Below are 19217 nucleotides of genomic sequence, written 5' to 3' on the forward strand. Positions count from 1 at the left end.
CGACCGGACCTATTTGAGAAGTGGCAGTGATAGAAGGTTAATGACGTGTAATCGGATGAGCGTTCTCTCTCTCCTACTGCCTTTGACGATGGCCCGCTAATCTGCCTTGCTTCCCAACCTAAACTGAGTCATCTTGTCATTTTGGATTAGCCATATTCCTTTCGTCACACAGATTAAGATAAATACTCTTATCATCTCTCCTGCATTCTCTCTAACCCGTATTCAATTCATCCTGTAATTATTTTCTCATCTTTAATTCAATTTTTTTCTGTCAGCACACACTTTTACAAATCTCCTAAACTTTTTTTTACCACTTTACTTTTCATTTTAGTGTGTCCTCACTTACGTCTAGACCTGTCAGATTGATACCTGAGGAAACCACAGTGAATGTCACGTTCTGCTCGCTCGGAGTTAATCAGCTGAAGGGCCAGCCAATTAAAAAGCTCTTCACCTGGACTAGGTTATCATGCATTCTATTAGAGGAAAGGGCCCGTTTTTGTGATGCAACTCTGGATAGAAACAATGGCCTTTTTGTACCATGACCTAGGCTGTTAATGCTTAATAAGAAGCCTTAGTCTAGACGTCACCACACCAAACAATATCATTAACATGAGCTTGTAATCCCTCTCATCGTTAGTAATAACAGGCAGTCTCTTGTTTTGGTACAACAGGATCGTCAGCTGCTTCCCTCCCTCTTCACCGCTCTTCAGTCTCTACCTATGACAACTCATACTGTACAGGATCATCAGCTGCTTCCCTCCCTCTTCACCGCTCTTCAGTCTCTACCTATGACAACTCATACTGTACAGGATCATCAGCTGCTTCCCTCCCTCTTCACCGCTCTTCAGTCTCTACCTATGACAACTCATACTGTACAGGATCATCAGCTGCTTCCCTCCCTCTTCACCGCTCTTCAGTCTCTACCTATGACAACTCGTACTGTACAGGGAAGGAAGCTGTGCATGGCTGTAATCCATTGCTAGTGGACGTCATGTCGTGGCTAGATGTTACCAGACAGGCTGTGTGTTCAATTAGGCATATACTTGACAGGGTGTGTGTGGCACTCTGGGTTTCCTTACCGTGTAAAAACTGGCGGCGTTTGCTCTTGTACAATGTAATATGCTTTTAACTCCATCCATAGTTCCAACAGGGATTTGAGCAAGTTATTTCAGTGCTCCGTCTGAATTAAAGATGAACATGACCGCAGCGATCTTCCCTCTGCCCGCCGCCGATGTCAACTCTGTTCTTTATTTAGTGGCGGTGGTGCAGTGCAGCGTAGGCTAACGAGATCTCACGACTGTGTCACTGCATGTCGGTCACTTTGCACTGGCCTGACGTGGAAGCTACTTGACCAGAGTGCACATTACCCTCATGTCAGGAGAGGTGGGCTGGATGTAGCAGGGAGGAGGATGGGGGTGGGCTTGTTAGTTGGGGGGGCTCCACTCTGTATGTGTGGTGTGACTCAACTCCCAGACTGCACTGCTTCAGATGCCTCAGGGTGTTGTGGTGATGTGGGGAGGGGGTTGCTGGGTTGACTGGCTGAGTTACTGTATTAGTGCCCTGTCGGGGCCAGCCACTCCAGGCATTGAAGAGATGCGGAGTGAATGGAAGTTGACTCCTCTTCGTCCTCATGTTCTTGTTGTGTTTTCTCCGTCATCACTTGGTTTATGACCTCTGTGCTGTGTTCCTGAGGAAGTCTAGTGTCTGGCAGGGCTGTAGAAGTGACTAACAGAATGACTTGTGAATACAGTCGACTGGGCCTCTTGCTCTGTGATTTATGGCCCAGGGATTACCAGCATGTGGAACTCGAGGGACCAACGTTCGCTTGACGACGCAAAAGAGTCTGTTTAAACATTGGTGTTTGTCACTTTATTTGTATTTAAATATATAGCCCTCGCAGTCATGTCTCCATTTCAATATTTTATCACCTCTACAGAAATACTGGTTCATGGTGTCTGGTTGATGACCCCCCCCCCCCGGTTTGAAAGCCGTGCTCAGTGATTCTGACCCCACCGCTCTCCTGTTCTCCCTCAGGCCTGCCACTGCTGCTCCAGGATCTCGCCCTGCCTCTGCTGCAGCCAGGCCAGCCACAGCCAGCACAGCCAAGAGCTCCACATCCACAGCCAAGCCTGTCACCCCCACGGCTAAAACCACCTCCACCACTCCCAGACCAGCCTCTGCCAAAGCCGGCTCTACAACACCCTCTGCTGGACGGATCCCAACATCACAGCCCTCAAAAACTGCAACTCCCATCAAGAAAGGTAAGAGGGATGGTTCAGTTGTTTCAATTTTTTTTTAATTACAAAGGTTTTAACTTTTTATTACTAGCATTACACCGTTACATTTTTCAAAATATCTATATTAGATAATTTGTTAATCATAATTAAGTTTCCATCCAACCCTTGTCCTTTTCCTCTTCACAAACATCTACTTGTTATACTCTTCCTCCAGATGTTACCAAATCAGCCACCAAGAAGCCTGCAGCTGCTCCTCTCACTCGCACCTCACCAGCGAAGACCACCAAACCTGAGACTCCCAAATCAGCCTCCGCATCCAAGCCAGACTCCACCCCCAAGAAGCCGGCTGCCAGCAGCAAGGCCGCAGACACCAAGAAGACGCCAAGCAAGCCCACGCCTTCAAAGGATGTCAGTGCTGGCCCCAAGACCCCTAGTAGCAAGCCAGCAGGCAAGGCTTCCACCCCTAAGAAGACTGTGGGCAGCAACACTCCCATGGCAGTGAAGCGTGGCCCCAAGCCCACGATGGCTGCAGAGCCCGCGACTAAAGAGGGTGAGACCCAGGACGCCGCTGTTGCTGCCACCATATCTGCAGCTGCCTTGGCTGCTGTGGTCTCCATGGCAACCTCGGAAGAAGCAGTGGTGGCTGTGGTCCCAGAGGAGAAGGAGACTCTGCCCCCTCAGGTCAGCCAGCCAGAGGAGGCCCCAGAGGCTTTTATCTCTCAGCTGTCAGCTCAGCTGGACTTGGTCCCCCTGGAAGAGCCAGCAGACACAGTGTCTCCCCTGGGCACCACGGTCTTGTCTCCTCCATGCTCCCCCACCGGGCCCATGTCCCCGGTCAGGGAGCCCCAGAATGCCTCTGCTCTGCTGGACATGCACGTCCAGCCAGAACCCAGTTCCCAGAACCAGTCTGCCATGGCTCCACAGAGCCCGGTTCAGGAGGAGGTGATATTCCAGGCAGACTGCTGGGCCCAGAACCAGTCTGCCATGGCTCCACAGAGCCCGGTCCAGGAGGAGGTGATATTCCAGTCAGACTCCTGGGCCCAGAACCAGTCTGCCATGGCTCCACAGAGCCCGGTCCAGGAGGAGGTGAAGGTCCAGCCAGATGAGCAGCAGGAGGACCTTCTCATGCCCTCCTCTTCAGCCCCTCCTGCTTTCAGCATAATGTCTCAGCCAATGGATGAGTTCACCTCAGAGGTCCTGGTCTCTCCCTCTCAGGACCAGGAAGAGGCAGTGGAGAAGGCAGATGAGGAGATCAATGAAGATGATGATGAGGAGGAAGAGGAAAGGACAGTGGGCAAGCCGACATTACTGTTGGACATGAGTAGCTCTCAGCCCTCAAAGGAGACCAATCCTGAAGGCTTGTCAGGGATGGATTCTGAGGATGTGAGCAGTATGAGCAGCCGCCTGCAGGGGGCGTCAGAGATGAGCAGCACGCAGCATATGGGCCTGCTGCAAGGTACCCAGAGCTCTGACGCCCTGGTCGACTCCAGCCTCAAGGGAGAAGGCTCCCCCGATGTGGAGACACTGCTCAATGAGGATAATGAAGATGAGGAGGATAGGGAGGTAGGCAAGCCGACATCACTGTTTGACATGAGTAGCTCTCAGCCCTCAGAGGAGGCCAAGCCTGCAGGCTACAGTGGTTCCACCGGTTGGCATGGGGATGACGTCTTGTCAGGGATGGACTCTGAGGATGTGAGCAGCCGCCTGCGGGGGTCATCAGAGATTAGCAGCACCCAGCATACGGGCCTGCTGCAGAGTACCCAGAGCTCCGACGCCCTGGTAGACTCCAGCCTCAAGGGCTCCGATGGAGAAGGGGCCTTCATGGGCTCCCCCAATGTGGAGACCCTGTCCAACGATGAAGAGGAAGATGAAGAGGAATATGAGGATAGGAAAGTGTGCAAGCCGTTATCACTGTTTGACATGAGTAGCTCTCAGCCCTCAGAGGAGGCCAAGCCTGCAGGCTACAGTGGTTCCACCGGTTGGCATGGGGATGACGTCTTGTCAGGGATGGACTCTGAGGATGTGAGCAGCCGCCTGCAGGGGTCATCAGAGATTAGCAGCACCCATCATAGGGGCCTGCTGCAGGGTGAGGAGATCAACGGAGATGATGATGAGGAGGAAGAGGAGAGGACAGTCCTGGTAGACTCCGGCCTGAAGGGCTCCGAGGGAGAAGGGGCCTTCATGGGCTCCCCCAATGTGGAGACCCTATCCAACGATGAAGAGGAAGAGTATAGGAAAGTGTGCAAGCCGACATCACTGTTTGACATGAGTAGCTCTCAGCCCTCAGAGGAGGCCAAGCCTGCAGGCTTCAGTGGTTCCACCGGTTGGCATGGGGATGACGTCTTGTCAGGGATGGACTCTGAGGATGTGAGCAGCCGCCTGCAGGGGTCATCAGAGATTAGCAGCACCCAGCATACGGGCCTGCTGCAGAGTACCCAGAGCTCCGACGCCCTGGTAGACTCCAGCCTCAAGGGCTCCGAGGGAGAAGGGGCCTTCACGGGTTCTACCAATGTGGAGACCCTGTCCAACGATGAGGAGCGAGTTGATGATATGGATGTGAGCTCAGAGCGGGCAGTGGACCACCAGAACGTGTGTCAGCAAGAGGATGAGGAGGATGATGATGATGATGTGGAGATGCCCAGCGAAGGGGTGACTGAGAGTGGACTGGAGAGCTGTGGGAATGCAGATGAGGATGACTACACAGAGGAGGACCGTTTGGATAACCTCAACCGTTCGACCGTCCCACCTTCCTCAGCCTGGGGTCAGACAAACCCCTTTACTGACCCCTGGGCCCAGCCCCACCTCTCCTCCCCCCACACCGCCTCCAGCCCCCTGTCTGACCACGGGGCTGACGGCCCTGAGATGCCCACCCAGTCCTCTGCCCAGGCCTGGTTGGATCTCAGCGCCCCCTCTCTGATGCTCCATTCAGAGCAGCCCTCCGAGCCCCAGACTGCCCCCGAGGAGATGGAGAGCTCTACCCCAGTGGAGGCCTCTGCCCCCCCAGGCCCCCCTGCTGTGGGCATGTCTCAGTCCAGCACACTGAGTGGCACGGCCCTGGCCGTCCACAGCAGCAGTGAAACCAGCACTCCCGAGGAGCTCCGTGACTATGACAGCAGCTCCGGGGTGGAGTCACGCTCTGACAAGCAGCAGACTCCCGTGCCATCCAATGTGCAGCCTGACCTGGAGCAGGACTTGGGCATCCATCTGGAGCGAGGTGACGAGGAGGAGGAGGCTGAGACGCTCCCTGCTGACGAGGTCCTGGGAGCAGGCCCTCCTACTGCCCCCGCCTCTGCCCCATCCTCCCCCTCCACCTCGGGAGACGAGGCCAGCGACACGGAGGGTGAGATGCAGATCAATGACACAAATGTCCCCGTCACCATGGATGACAGCGCTGAGTTCGACAGTCCACCATCCGCCCGTATCCTGCCTGCCCTGGAAGAGGATGAGGAGGTGGTGGAGGCGCCGGCCGGAGGAGAGGAGGAGGACGGGGGTGGCGGCACACCCCAGTCTGCCAACTCGGTGGCGTCTTACGGCTTCGACTGCACCATGTCCAACTCCAACGCCCACTCCACTGCCGAGAGCTGCGGTAAGAGTCCCGGCATCTTCTCCCTGGAGAACGAGGACCAGTTGCCCGAGGAGGCCAAGGACCCCTCCCTCATCAAGGAGCTGACCCTGCCAGCAGTGGCCGCCCAGTCAGAGGAGCTGCTGGGAGGCCCTGTAGACCTGCTGCCCCTGGGCCAGCCTGGGGACCAGCACCACTACATGCTGGGGGGGAAGATGGATGCTGACGACCTGGAGGACACCCTCCGCCTGGGGCCCCAGCATGCCGGGGAAGCCAGCGAGGGCCAGCCACCCTACTACTCTGCTATATGCGATAAGACTGATAGCTTTCTGGCAGGTAACGTATAAGTCCCTACCCCTGGAATGCACCTTCTCCCTCGCACCCCTCCCCCTTGTTGTTCTTAGTTTTTCTCTCGAGGTGGGTTAGATGGTTTAGAAAAACAAGCAAATGATGGTAGGAAACAAAAAAAGCAAGGGGAACGAAAAAGACTGTAGATCAGTGAAGCCTTCCTCTTTCATACTACTATTATGGTTATGAATGTATGGCACTACTTTATATGTACACTAGCTACCATTTTCTATTAGAATGTTCTTTTTAAGTAACACTGCGTACTCCGTAACCCCTGAGGGGGCATTGACTGACTGGTCCTTGGGACAAAGCTCTTAAAAGAAAAGGAGTAAAAGGAGAATGGACTCTACCTACATGTGTATTTATCCTACTGTTTTTACCAAACAAATGTCAGTTCTTTTTGTTTTTGTACTTGTTTTGTTGGAACCCGGTCCTCCCTCCCCTATGTACACACTCCCTTTGATCCTGCACCGTAGAGATATCCTACTCTTTTTTTACAAGTGTGTCTTGTTTTCAACGCCATTTTAGTATTGAATAAAGACTAGATATTTAACATGGCTTTCCTCCCCTTATAGTTTTGTTGAGGTCGGTATGGGAGTGTTCAATTTGAAGTTTGTCTAGTTTTAATTTGCGCTCCAGGAAGTTTGCTTCTCCCTGCATCGATTACCATGGCAAGTAAAGTTGTCATGTACGGTGTTTTTGGAGGCATCTGTTTTAAGTGTTCATGCCTCTTAGTTGATCATTTGTGCTTCAGAACCAACTAACAACTATTTCTGGGGAAAAACCGTGCATTCCTCTGCATTTTAGAATGCTTTTCTCACTGAAACGCTTTTAGTGATATTGCATATTCCAACTTGCATGTACTAACATTGAAATTGTATCTGATTAAACCATTATACAGTAGGAATGTTCATAAATGAATGGTTCACGCTAAGTAGGTTTTTCAAAATTCCATTAAACATCATCGCAAGGCACGTTCCTGTTTCTTGTTATTTCCCATTAGCGTAGCATGTCTCAATTGTTGTCTAGGTCAGTTTTATGTATTTCAATGACGTCACTGTCCTCACCATGGGAATCACTTTCCATCAGGAAGTGAAGTTATCTGTGGAATGGTGTTGATGCACAATGGAATTTTGGTTAGGAGGCAATCCACCTGGTGTCCCATACCCTGTTTTCCAGCATGTATATGTTTCTCTCTGACCTCCATGGATTCAACGCAGACCAACACCACATTTGTAAATGTCCTTGGTCGGTGGTAGTCCCCAAACAGACACCAGGGAAGACTCCTCCTCCTGGGTCCCTTTACTGTATGTCCTGGAGGTTTTAAATCCTCTTCCTCTGCGACGTGAAGCTCAAACCTGCCTGTATCCTCCCGAATGCTCCACCCAGCACACACACACACACTGGCATTACCCCACACCCACCTGAATGTGGTGGTTAAGAAGAAGCGGATGAGAGATCTGCCTGCTCCTGCTCAACCCAGACAAGGAAAGCCCTTGGATCCCTATGTTTGTCAGTCCTGAAATCAGAGCATCCCTTGTTCCTTCTCTCCTACCTTCTTCACCATTATGGTCTTCCTAAAATAAAATAAATGCCAGATTTGGTGTTTTGCCCAGTAGGCCTATCATGAACATACAGGCGTCTCATGATGTTGCTTTGGGAACGCTCTGTTGCATGTATAGTACTGTATGTGTCTGTTGTGACCATGGCAGCCCTTGAGTAAGGCATGGTCAATGTTGAGGTGCATGTTTTTGGTAATTAGCCGAGCAGGTCCCAGGGGCATCCTTGTGTTGGCTGAGTTGATTTTTTTTTTAAATGTGGGATAGAATGCGTTTTGAAACAGTCAGGTGCATGTGGTGACACCACACATACAAAGAAACTATCTGGTTGGTCAAAAACTTTATCAGAGTAGTTTATGATTTAGTTTTTAAGTAAAATGGTTAATCCCTTGTTCCCCATTTTCTTTGCCTAATCCCCAGCTTGTCAGGTCTTTCATGTTAAATCTCGTGTTATCAAAATCTAGCCATTATGTGGGGATATTTCGCTGGGACATTTTTAAATGTGTCAATTAATTTTGGGATTAATGGTAGTTAAATGCCAGACCATAGAGCCAAAGGAGATTAATTGCTCCTAGTCATGTGATCTTTATCCCATATTAGGGCTACATATTAGAGGTCGACCCGATTTTATGATTTTTCAACACCAATACCGATTATTGGAGGACCAAAAACGCCTATACCGAGTAATGACGATTTTTATATTTAAAAAAAAATATTTTTAATGACAATTACAACAATACTGAATTAACACTTATTTTAACTTAATATAATACATCAATAAAATCTATTTAGCCTCAAGTAGGTAATGAAACATGTTCAATTTGGTTTAAATAATGCAAAAAGAAAGCGGAGAAGAACGTAAAAGTGCAATATGTGCTATGTTAGAAAGCGTTTTAGTTCCTTGCTCAGCACATGAGAACATATGAAAGCTGGTGGTTCCTTTTAATATGAGTTTTCAATATTCCCAGTTAAGGAGTTTTAGGTTGTAGTTATTATAGGACTATTTCCCTCTATACCAATTGTATTTCATTAACCTTTGAGTATTGGATATTCTTATAGGCACTTTAGTATTGCCAGTGTAACAGTAGAGCTTCCTTCCCTCTCCTCGCTCCTCCCTGGGCTCGAACCAGCAACACAAGGACAACAGCCACCACATCGAAGCAGCGTTACCCATGCAGAGCAAGGGAAACAACCACAGGCTCAGAGCGAGTGAAGTTTGAAACGATATTAGAGCGCGCTAACCAGCTAGCCATTTCACTTCGGTCACATTAGCCGCATCTCGGGAGTTGATAGGTTTGAAGTCATGAACAGTGCAATGCTTGATGCACAACGAAGAGCTGCTGGCAAAACGCACGAAAGTGCTGTTTGAATGAATGTTTATGAGCCTGCTGCTGCCGACCACCGCTGAGTCAGATATTTATATGCTCAGTCAGATTATATGCAACACGGGACACGCTAGATAATATCTAGTAATATCATCAACCATGTGTAGTTAACTAGTGATTGTTTTTTATAAGATAATGTAATGACCTGACTAGATCATAAATGAACAATTGTCCAGACAGAGGCTTGAGTTTGTGAATTGACGGTTTATTAAACCAACTTTACACAGGCTACTGTTTGGGCCGTAGCACACGCCAAAAAGATGACAGATAACCCACAAGCCAATCGTGACCTTCTCTTGGGAAGCCCAGGTGTAAGAGAGAGAGAACAAAAAGCTGAACCTGGTCTTAACTTCCAATGCTCCACCCCCCTGCCCAACCCCCCTCCACGCCACTCCGCCAACCACCAGGATGCCCGGCATCAGAACATTCCAGGCATTCCCGTGATTGGCAGATAGCAGGTTGATTGACATGTCGGACCCCGCAAACACCGGGTACTGGTCAGTACAACACAACCACCTCCTAGCCTAACACATAACACACAGCTGTCTGTGCGGGTCGCTACACAGCCCCCCCACCACAAAGTCCCTCGTCCCCGAGGGAACAAACAAAGTCTCTGAAGCGACCCGGAGGTCTCCTTTGCCTGCGTGTCCGTGATGGTCGCAGAGTGCCCCTCTGGGAACCAGGGGATGAAGGCAGGGATATGGGGGACAAGGAAGCGGGAACGGGTAATACAGTCCGTGGCTCTGGGGAACCAAGCGGAGACAGGGGGAGTGGGCTGTCTGGAGCCTTGTCTGCGGCACCTGAGGGTGGGTGCCTGGAGAATGTTATTGCCAGAGAGGGGAAATGTGGGGGTTCCTGGGGTTTGGGGAAAAGAGGCCCCTCTGTATGGGGCTAACCTGTCCCGGTGCAGTGCCACCTTTCTCCCCCTGGGAGGAAGCTGCACCCGGTACACAACCTCCCCTACCCTCTCCAGGACACTGCAGGGTCCCACCCAGTGACTGTCCAAATTGGGGCATCTGCCTTTTTTCCTTAGGGGGCTGTAGACCCAGACCAGCTCCCCAGCCACAAAGTGCCTTCCCCGGGTGTGCACGTCATAGTTCCTTTTCTGCCTCACACCTGCATTCACCAGCTGCTCTCTGGCGAAGGTGTGGGCGGTCCTGGAGTCTCCGGGCATACTCCGGCCCCGGAGGAACATGAGGGCTATCCAGGGGCCGACCAAACGCCATCTCCGCAGGGGTGCGGATCTCTCTCCCCAGCATGAGGAGGGCAGGCGTGCAGGAGGTGGAGTCTTGGACAGCGGAGCGGCATGCCATGAGGACCATAGGCAGGTGCTTGTCCCAGTCACGCTGGTGTTTGGAAGAGACGATGGCCAGCTGCTGTCCAAGCGTTTTGTTGAAGCGCTCCACAAGGCCATCACTTTGAGGATGGAGAGGAGTAGTGCAGGTCTTGTGCATACCCAGCCTCTCACACATGGTGGCGAACACACGGGACTCAAAGTTTCTGCCTTGGTCGCTGTGGATGGACTCTGCAGCTCCAAACCTGCTGAACATCCCCGCTGTCAGGGCGTCGACGATGGTCTCTGCCTCCTGGTCAGGCAGAGCATAGGCCTCGGGCCATTTTGTGAAATAGTCCATGGCCGTGAGCACCCAGCGGTTTCCACTGTCTGTGGTGGGGAACGGCCCAACTACATCCACTCCCACCCTCTCCATGGGAGCCCCCACTGGGAACTGTTGGAGCTGAGCATGAGAGCGGCCTGGGGGCCCTTTCTCGCTGTGCAGTTGTCACAGCGGCGACAAAAGTCCTCCACATCCCTCTTGTGCTGCCCCCAGTAGAAGCCCTGACGGAGACGGCGCAGTGTTTTTGTGACCCCAAAGTGTCCAGTCCCCACCCCCATGAGTACTCTGGAGCACAGCCTCCCGCAATGCTTTTGGGACCACCACCTGCCACCTCTCCTCTCCCGTAGCTGACTCCTTCCATGCCCGCTGTAGCACGCCATCAGCCAGCCGCAGTCTCTCAAACTTCGACCACAACCCTTTGGTCGCGAGTGAGAGCGCTGTCACCTCTTCCCATGGTGGCCTCACCTGCGCCTCTACCCACTGTAGCACTGGCTGTAGGTCTGTGTCCCGTCCCTGCTGCTGCCGCCATTCAGCCACGTCGACAGTCTGCAGCTCGCAGCAGACAGGCCCGCTCGCCCGACACACTGTGGCACAGACACCCTCCTCTGCCCGCAGCTCTCTCTCCCGTCCCTCTCTCCGTTCACAGTGGCGGCAGCCGTCTGCAGTACAGGGCCGACGGGACATGGCGTCGGCGTTGGAGTGGCGTGCCCCTGCCCTGTGCACCACCGTGAAGTCATACGGCTGAAGCTCCTCCAACCAGCGTGCCACCTGCCCCTCTGGCTCTCTGAAAGACATGAGCCACTGGAGAGCAGAGTGGTCAGTCCTTACAGTAAAGGGCAGACCGCCCAGGTAGTACTTGAAGTGTTTGACGGAAGCCACAACAGCCAAGAGCTCCCGCCGGGTGACACAGTAGCGGCGCTCATGTTTGTCAAATGTTTTGCTGAAGTACGCCACCACTCTCTCCCCCTCTGGCCCCACCTGGGCCAGCACCCCACCCATGCCCACATTGCTCGCGTCTGTGTCCAGGATAAAGGGCAAGGTGAGGTCAGGGGGGGCGAGCACGGGGGCCTCGATCAGTGCACGTTTGAGGGTGTTGAACGCCTCCTCACACTCCACTGTCCAAGTGAAAGCCTTGTCCTTCGGCAGCAGGCAGTTCAGTGGAGCAGCAACGCTTGAGAAGCCCCGTACAAACCTCCTGTAGTACGAGGCCAGGCCCAGGAAGCTCTTCAGCTGACGCTGGTCGGTGGGGGTGGGCCAGTCTCTGACAGCCCCTACCTTTGTCCTCCATGGTGCTGATCCCCTCCTTCCCCACTCGGTGGCCCAAGAAGGACACCTCTCTCCTCATGAAGTGGCACTTCTCGGGGTGGAGCTTCAGACCTGCGGCAGCCACCCTCTCCAGCACACGCCGTAGCGCCCCCAGGGCTGACTGGAAGGAGCTGCCATGGGCCAGGATGTCATCGAGGTATACCAGACACTGCTGTCGGGGGATGCCATCCAGCACCCTGTCCATCAAACGCTCAAAAGTAGCTGGAGCGTTGCATAGGCCAAAGCACAGGACCTTGAACTGCCAGTGTCCTCTGTTAGTGGAGAACGCAGTTTTGGCTCTGGCCTCTGGGGAGAGGGGCACCTGCCAGTAGCCACTGCGGAGGTCTAGTGAGGAGAACCATGAGGACCCCCTAACCAGGTCCAGCGACTCATCGATACGTGGTATGGGGTATGAGTCCTTCCTGGTTACCTCATTCAGCCGCCTGTAGTCCGCACAGAACCTCAGCTTGCCCCCCTTCTTCGGAACCATGCCGACTGGCGCCGCCCAGGGGCTGTCTGAGGGCTCAATGAAGTCTGCCCGCTGCATCTCCAACACAGCCTTGTCTGCCGCCTCCTGGCGTGCCAACGGGATACGGCGGGGACGCATCTTGATGGGTCGAGCATCACCTGTGTTGATCTCATGCTGCACCAGATGAGTCTGACCCACCTCTTCCTCACTCACCGCGAAGCTGTCTCTGAATTCAAACAGCAACTGCCACAACCGTTCCTGCTGCTCGGGGTCAAGACCAACACAGTTCCTCCCCCATATCTCCCTCACTGCAGACAGTGTCCTCTCCTCTCCCATCTGGGGTAGCTGGGCTGGGGGGTTGCGGCCCGGGCTCACAGAGGGCTGTGTCATGGAGGTAGCTGGGGGAATGTAACACACCGCCGTAGGTGACAGGGGGACTGGGGAAAAGTCACACACAGCTGTGGGGGAGGGGGCGCAGCCATGAGTCTCTGCTGCTTTAACTGTTGGAGTAGAGGGTTTGTTGGGTTGAGTGAATGTGACATTAGGGGGGGCCATGGTGACTTCCGTCCCTCCCTGGAAGCTCAGTGTGCCCCTATTTAGGTCTAACTGGCAGCCTGTGCTCCTAAGAAAGTCCAACCCCAGGATACAAGGGTCCTGCACAGCCGCCACCCACACAGGATGACGCACAGTCCTGCCCCCTACTGTCAGAGTCATTATTCCCTTCCCTTTCATGGGTGCCAGCTCACCTGTGACTGTGCGGAGCTGCACAGTTGTAGGCTCACACTGAGTCCAACCTGGCACAATATCTGGCCTCACCAGGGTTACTGTGGACCCAGTGTCCACCAGGGCGGAGCAGGGCACCCCCTCCACAGTGACAGGGACATGACAAAAGTCCCCAACACAGGTCCGGCCCACCACAACAACAGGCTCCATCCGCTTGCCCTCGTCTGGGGGAAGTGGAGCCTTGCTTCCCCGTCTGTGCCGGTGGGCTCCTCCTGAAGATGATGGTGGTTGGGATAGAAAGCCAGGGGTCCGCACTACCCGGTCTATGCGGACCCCGAGCCGTTTCCCTGAGCTCTGGGGGACATGGGGCAATCCCGGCGCAGATGGCCTGGCTGGCCACAACCCCAGCAGACCCTGGGACCAGGGCTTGTGTTTCGTGCCGCCTGTAGCGACACAGCCCGAATGAGTTTTGTCATTTCGGCCACCCAAGCAGGCTTTCCGGCTCCGGGCTGCTCTGCCTCCCAGCTCGCACAGAGGGTGTGTCTCCCTGCACCCCCACCAAAGCCCCAGCTGAAGCCCCAGCCCACACCAGCTCCCTCTCCAAAGCCATCTCCAAGGCTGTCTGCAATGACTCAGGATGAGCCAGCTGGGTCTGTATGCGCAGCTCCGTAGGAGAGAGCGCCTGTATGAACTGGTCCCGTGCTAGCTCGCTCTGCACGGAGGGGGCATGTGAGCATATGCCCGCCGAGAGAGGCTCTCAATGTCATTAGCTAGCACCCGTAGAGGCTCTCCAGGCTGCCTGCGTCTATTACTCAGTTCGGAGCGCAGTAGCCCGGGCTGTACACACTGTCCATAGCGCCTCCTCAGTGCTCCCACTAAAGCACCATAATCATGCCTGTCCTCGGGGCTAATCAATATCAAACAGGCCAGAGCTTCATCCATGAGGCATAAAGCCAACTGCAGTGCCCTTTCTTCATCCGACCACCCCCTAAAATGAGCTAACAGTTCAAACTGAGCATGAAAAGCTTCCCAATCCGCCTTACCGGAATACTTCGGGGTCTTAACAGATACGGACGCAGCCGGGAACTGGGCGCCGCCATGTTTGTTTACATCCTGAGCCCCAGATTCCTCGTCACGCCGCGTCGACGTCGCCACTTCGGTCCGCCCACCAGAATCCGCGCGAAATACAGTCGACGAAGCACTCATGCCCGCTTCAGCCGCCATCGCTCTAACGTCCTCCCTCAAGCGGCCTCTGCGCTCCGACGCCCTGGCGATCTCCTCAGACAGAACCCCCGACGTCCATTCACACGCACCTCCTTGGCCATAATCGTCCCCTACCTCCACCTTCACTTTCGGATTCCCTCGACGCATTTTCAATCCCCGTTCTCACCTACGGTAGCTAGCCACATAAGTCAGCTAGCTGGCTGGCTAACTTGTATCAATGTTTTTACTTCTGACACCAATGTAATGACCTGACTAGATCATAAATGAACAATTGTCCAGACAGAGGCTTGAGTTTGCGAATTGACGGTTTATTAAACCAACTTTACACAGGCTACTGTTTGGGCCGTAGCACACGCCAAAAAGATGACAGATAACCCACAAGCCAATCGTGACCTTCTCTTGGGAAGCCCAGGTGTAAGAGAGAGAGAACAAAAAGCTGAACCTGGTCTTAACTTCCAATGCTCCACCACCCTGCCCAACCCCCCTCCACGCCACTCCGCCAACCACCAGGACGCCTGGCATCAGAACATTCCAGGCATTCCCGTGATTGGCAGATAGCAGGTTGATTGACATGTCGGACCCCGCGAACACCGGGTACTGGTCAGTACAACACAACCACCTCCTAGCCTAACACATAACACACAGCTGTCTGTGCGGGTCGCTACAATAAGTTTAATGCTAGCTAGCAACTTACCTTGGTTTACTGTATTTGCGTAACAGCCAGTCTCCTTGTTGAGTGCAACGAGAGAGAAGAGGCAGGTCGTTATTGCTTTGGACTAGATAACTGTAAGGTTGCAAGATTGGATCCCCCGAGCTGACAATGTGAAAATCTGTCTTTCTGCCCCTGAACGAGGCAGTTAACCCACCGTTCGTTCCTAGGCCGTCATTGGAAATAAGAATGTGTTCTTAACTGACTTGCTTAGTTAAATAAAGATTAAATAAAGGTGTAAAAAAAAAAGGTGTAAACTTGAAATCGGCCCTAATTAATCGGCCATTCCGATTAATCGGTCGACCTCTACTACATATAGTTGTTCTGAGTTTCAGGCCAGCATCTTGAGGGCAAAGACTTAAGACAAAATTATTTCCAACAATGTTGCGCACCAATTTATTACATTGTATGAATGGGTTGCAAATTGATCTAAATTACCTAAACTGACGCATTTACGTGAGATTTTAGTTCTGGGTTTCCGAGGATACAATTACCAGACGAATGTGGGAAAGCGATTACATTTAAGATGTGATTGGCCAGTGCTGCTACATCTGTTTAGATAATGTCCCATGTCAGGAACTGTCTGAAATGTCGTATCATATTAAATGTATAGACATGTACTGTAGTAGCTGTTGATAAATCCATGAAGTGTCTCCACAATTTAACAATTATAGTAAAACCTCAACTCAATGTCATCTTCATAACCTTTGTTCCAAATGATTTGAGAGCAAACTCTAGACCTCATTTGACTAATACTGTGTCTATATAGTAGATGGGTTATATAATATGTATTAGATTAAGTCATAGATGTTGGCAAGTACTCCAATTAGACAGATGACATGTTAATAATGAGTCATTGCATGTTCCAGTAAGATAAGGGAGGATTTAGGATGAGTCCAGGATGCATGCCATCCTCCACTCGTTTTCCAGTACTCAGTCGCTATTACCCTCGGGGACATTTGAAGCCAGACCACAAAGATTCGATGTGACGGTCTGATCAGTAAGAATTTGGTATGTCCTCCCACATCAAATGTATACTCAAAAATAACAGAATACAAAGACTGTTCTGTATTGGCTCATCTAAGTATTATAACAAACCTAACAGAATAGTAAACTGTGGTCAAACTTCATTTATTTGTCATTTTTCAACTGATCGAGACAGAGGTTTTTGTTTACTTTATTCCTTTGTGTAAAGACGTCAATCCCTCAGCACTTCCCTCATTTTGCTTTGCATCTTCCCTCCACTCCTTTTGATTCTTCTCCTTGAATCCTCTGTCCCTGGATTCTGTCCTACCCCTCCTTTTTGGTGCATGCGTCTCTAACGCACATCCCAAGTTATCTTGACTGTCTAGCAGGAGGGCCCAAGAGTGACGAAGCGGAGACCGAGGAGTCCCACAAGTCACAACAGAAGCAGAGCGAGCCACCCGTGGGCCTACTGGAGGAAAAGAATCGGGATGCGCCAACCATGGGCCTACGGGGGGATGAGCCAACCATGGGCCTACGGGGGGATGAGCCAACCATGGGCCTACAGGAAGAGGACCACATCCAGCTTCCTCATCTCGTAGTGAACGCCCACTACCTCGCAGAGCAGCAGTGCAACAGGAGACCCACCGACACCACCTCCAGGTCCTTCCAGTCTGCAGCTGAAGCCAATGGTCAGCTGTGCAGGCTAGAGCAGCACCAGAAGCACCTGAGAGAGCAGGAGAGGCAGAAGAGGCAGTGGCTGGAGGAGGAGTGTCTGAGGCAGGAGCAGCATATGCGGCTGGAGAGGCAGCGTCGGGAGCTTCTCCAGCTCCAACTCCAGCAGCAGCAGCAGGAGCACAGACACCGCCGCCAGGTGCTGCAGTGGCAGCTGGAGCTGGAGCAACAACTCAAACAACAGCTCAGACAGCAGCAGAAACAACAACAGCAGCAGCAGTTGAGGAGTCCGTCTGCAGTCATGCTCTCCCCATCCTCTGGGCTATGCACCATCTATGAGGCCATGGAAACCAGCGAAGACGAGAGTGAGGAAAGAGAGCAGAACAGAGAGAGGGAAACAAGGATGCAGCAGGAGAAGTGGACATCCAAGCAGACTTGGCCAGACTCACGCCAGCAGGGACAGCGTCCCATTCCTCCAACGGACCTGGACTGGAGCAAGAAGGTGGACATCGTCCAGCAGCTCATCAACCAAACCCTGCTGATGTCTGGAGACAGGGGCTGCTCCCCTCTGCTCCTGCTGCCTGTGGGCAGCGGGGGCACCCTGAGCCCCCTGGAGAGCAGCATGTGGCCCAACCTGCTGTCCCCGCTCAGTCCCCCCTCTGCCACTGTCACCTCTATCAGCAGCTACTCCCCAGACAGCCAGGGCAGCTCCCCCCAAGGAGACTGGACCGTGGTGGAGCTGGAGACACAGCACTGAAAGCCAGGGAGGGAGGAGGACACACCACTCATCACTGTCATATCTATGCACTGCATACTGTATTCACACGACACAAGTTGGCACTGCATCTCCACACTACAAATTCATGACATGGGCCAACATAACAGCGAGATACACTGATCAAACCACACCACCTCACAAAAAGAGCATGCTATACATTCTAACTTCATATCTACATAGAAATCCACATTCACTGTATTGTCAAACTAATCTTCAGAGAATGGTATATATTATTACTCATCAGTGGAGAATTAAGAATGGCACATCCCCCATTGGTACTGCAACTAATATACTTTAATAATACACATAGGTATACTATAATTAATAAATATATGTATATATATATATATATATATATATATATATATATATATAATATGAAGGAGAGATACAATACTATGTGTATTGCTTTGAACCAAAATTAACTGTACAGTATGAACCTTATTCTGAGCGATAGTTATGATTAGTACACTTGTTGATTAATTTAAATGTTACAGGTAAGTGGGACTAGATTAGATTTGGTTGTGTTAAATTATCATCAGCTTCAAATCCTCAGAGAAGCTGTTTTGTTTGTGGAGAAAATACTGCTGCTAGCTATGGTCCGGACCAAATTGACTGCTTTGAATTGACACAATCCTTTGTAGAAGAACACCCTTTTAAGGAGAGCGCAATGTCTCAAAATAATTGGGCTGTCAATCACACAGGAAAAGAGGGAGGGTGAGAGTAGGATGTCCTTGTCCTGCTCTGCCTTTCACACAGTAGTGGTGGTGGGGGGTCTTACCCTGCATTCCAAAGCTATAACCTCATTTCTTGGGTCGGCCTTTATTCAATGGGTTTCCCGAGGTTACAAATGATGTCATGATAGGAGAGAAACAGAAGTCCGAGACAGCGACACTACCACACAGAGAGAGCACAACACTTGGAGCACTGATAAAAATGTAACTAAATGTTCAGAGAATTCCATCAACATACATTGCCATTTATTAAACGCCCCAGGAGAGGGAGTTATTTGCAGTAGTGACGAGGCAATGTTGTGAGATGGGAAACTGGATATGAAGTGTTGGAAGGACTTTAACATTGTACTAAAGAAGTGCTGTGTTTGACCAATGCCATAATGGCTTAACGGAGGGGGAAACTAGGTTCCTGAAACCTCATACTTACATACATGTTGGCTCCATTTGTCAAATGAATATCCTTCATCTGTCTCCATGTAAACAGTTGATTTATCAACTAATTGATTTAAACTATGAGCCACCGGTCTCTGTGTTGGAGTTCTGAATACTCAGCAGTTTTGATTCCTGCTTGTACTTCCTTGGTGTCCGGTCTACTATAGTATGTCATGTATGTACATCCTATTTGGGAAGGCTGCACAATGGCTGGGTAGGGTTTCAGTCGGGATGTCAAATTTAAAGCAATTTTTATAAAATTCTACTGTTATGTGCAATCAGAAATGGTATGGTGAATTGTGCAATATTAGTAATATCAGTTGCACATTTAGTTTAGACTTAATGAGAATTGTAGTTTATTTATGCAAATTTGTTCTAATTTGATCATCTATACAGGTATATGTAGTGTCCATAAATGTTTTATTTGCATTAATTATTAAAGGCTAGTATACTGTATGTCTTCTTTTAGTTCCGTTTGTAAATAGAGGTAGATGAACA

The 19217-nt window shown here is 51.3% G+C and overlaps 1 protein-coding gene across 2 annotated transcripts in view; it reads left to right on the forward strand.

Annotated features, from left to right (window-relative positions):
- The window catches only part of LOC135554289 (mucin-19-like), a 30704-nt gene extending 23583 nt beyond the window's left edge, over positions 1 to 7121 (forward strand). For both annotated transcript variants that reach the window (XM_064986502.1, XM_064986503.1), the window contains exons 4-5: positions 2035 to 2261; positions 2452 to 7121. In XM_064986502.1, coding sequence (XP_064842574.1) covers positions 2035 to 2261; positions 2452 to 6146 — 3922 coding nt within the window. In that variant the 3' untranslated portion in view covers positions 6147 to 7121. The remainder of the gene's footprint in view (positions 1 to 2034; positions 2262 to 2451) is intronic.
- Positions 7122 to 19217: the final 12096 nt, after the last annotated feature.

The sequence above is a fragment of the Oncorhynchus masou genome, chromosome 14, assembly GCF_036934945.1.
Source record: "Oncorhynchus masou masou isolate Uvic2021 chromosome 14, UVic_Omas_1.1, whole genome shotgun sequence".
Lineage (NCBI taxonomy): Eukaryota > Metazoa > Chordata > Actinopteri > Salmoniformes > Salmonidae > Oncorhynchus > Oncorhynchus masou.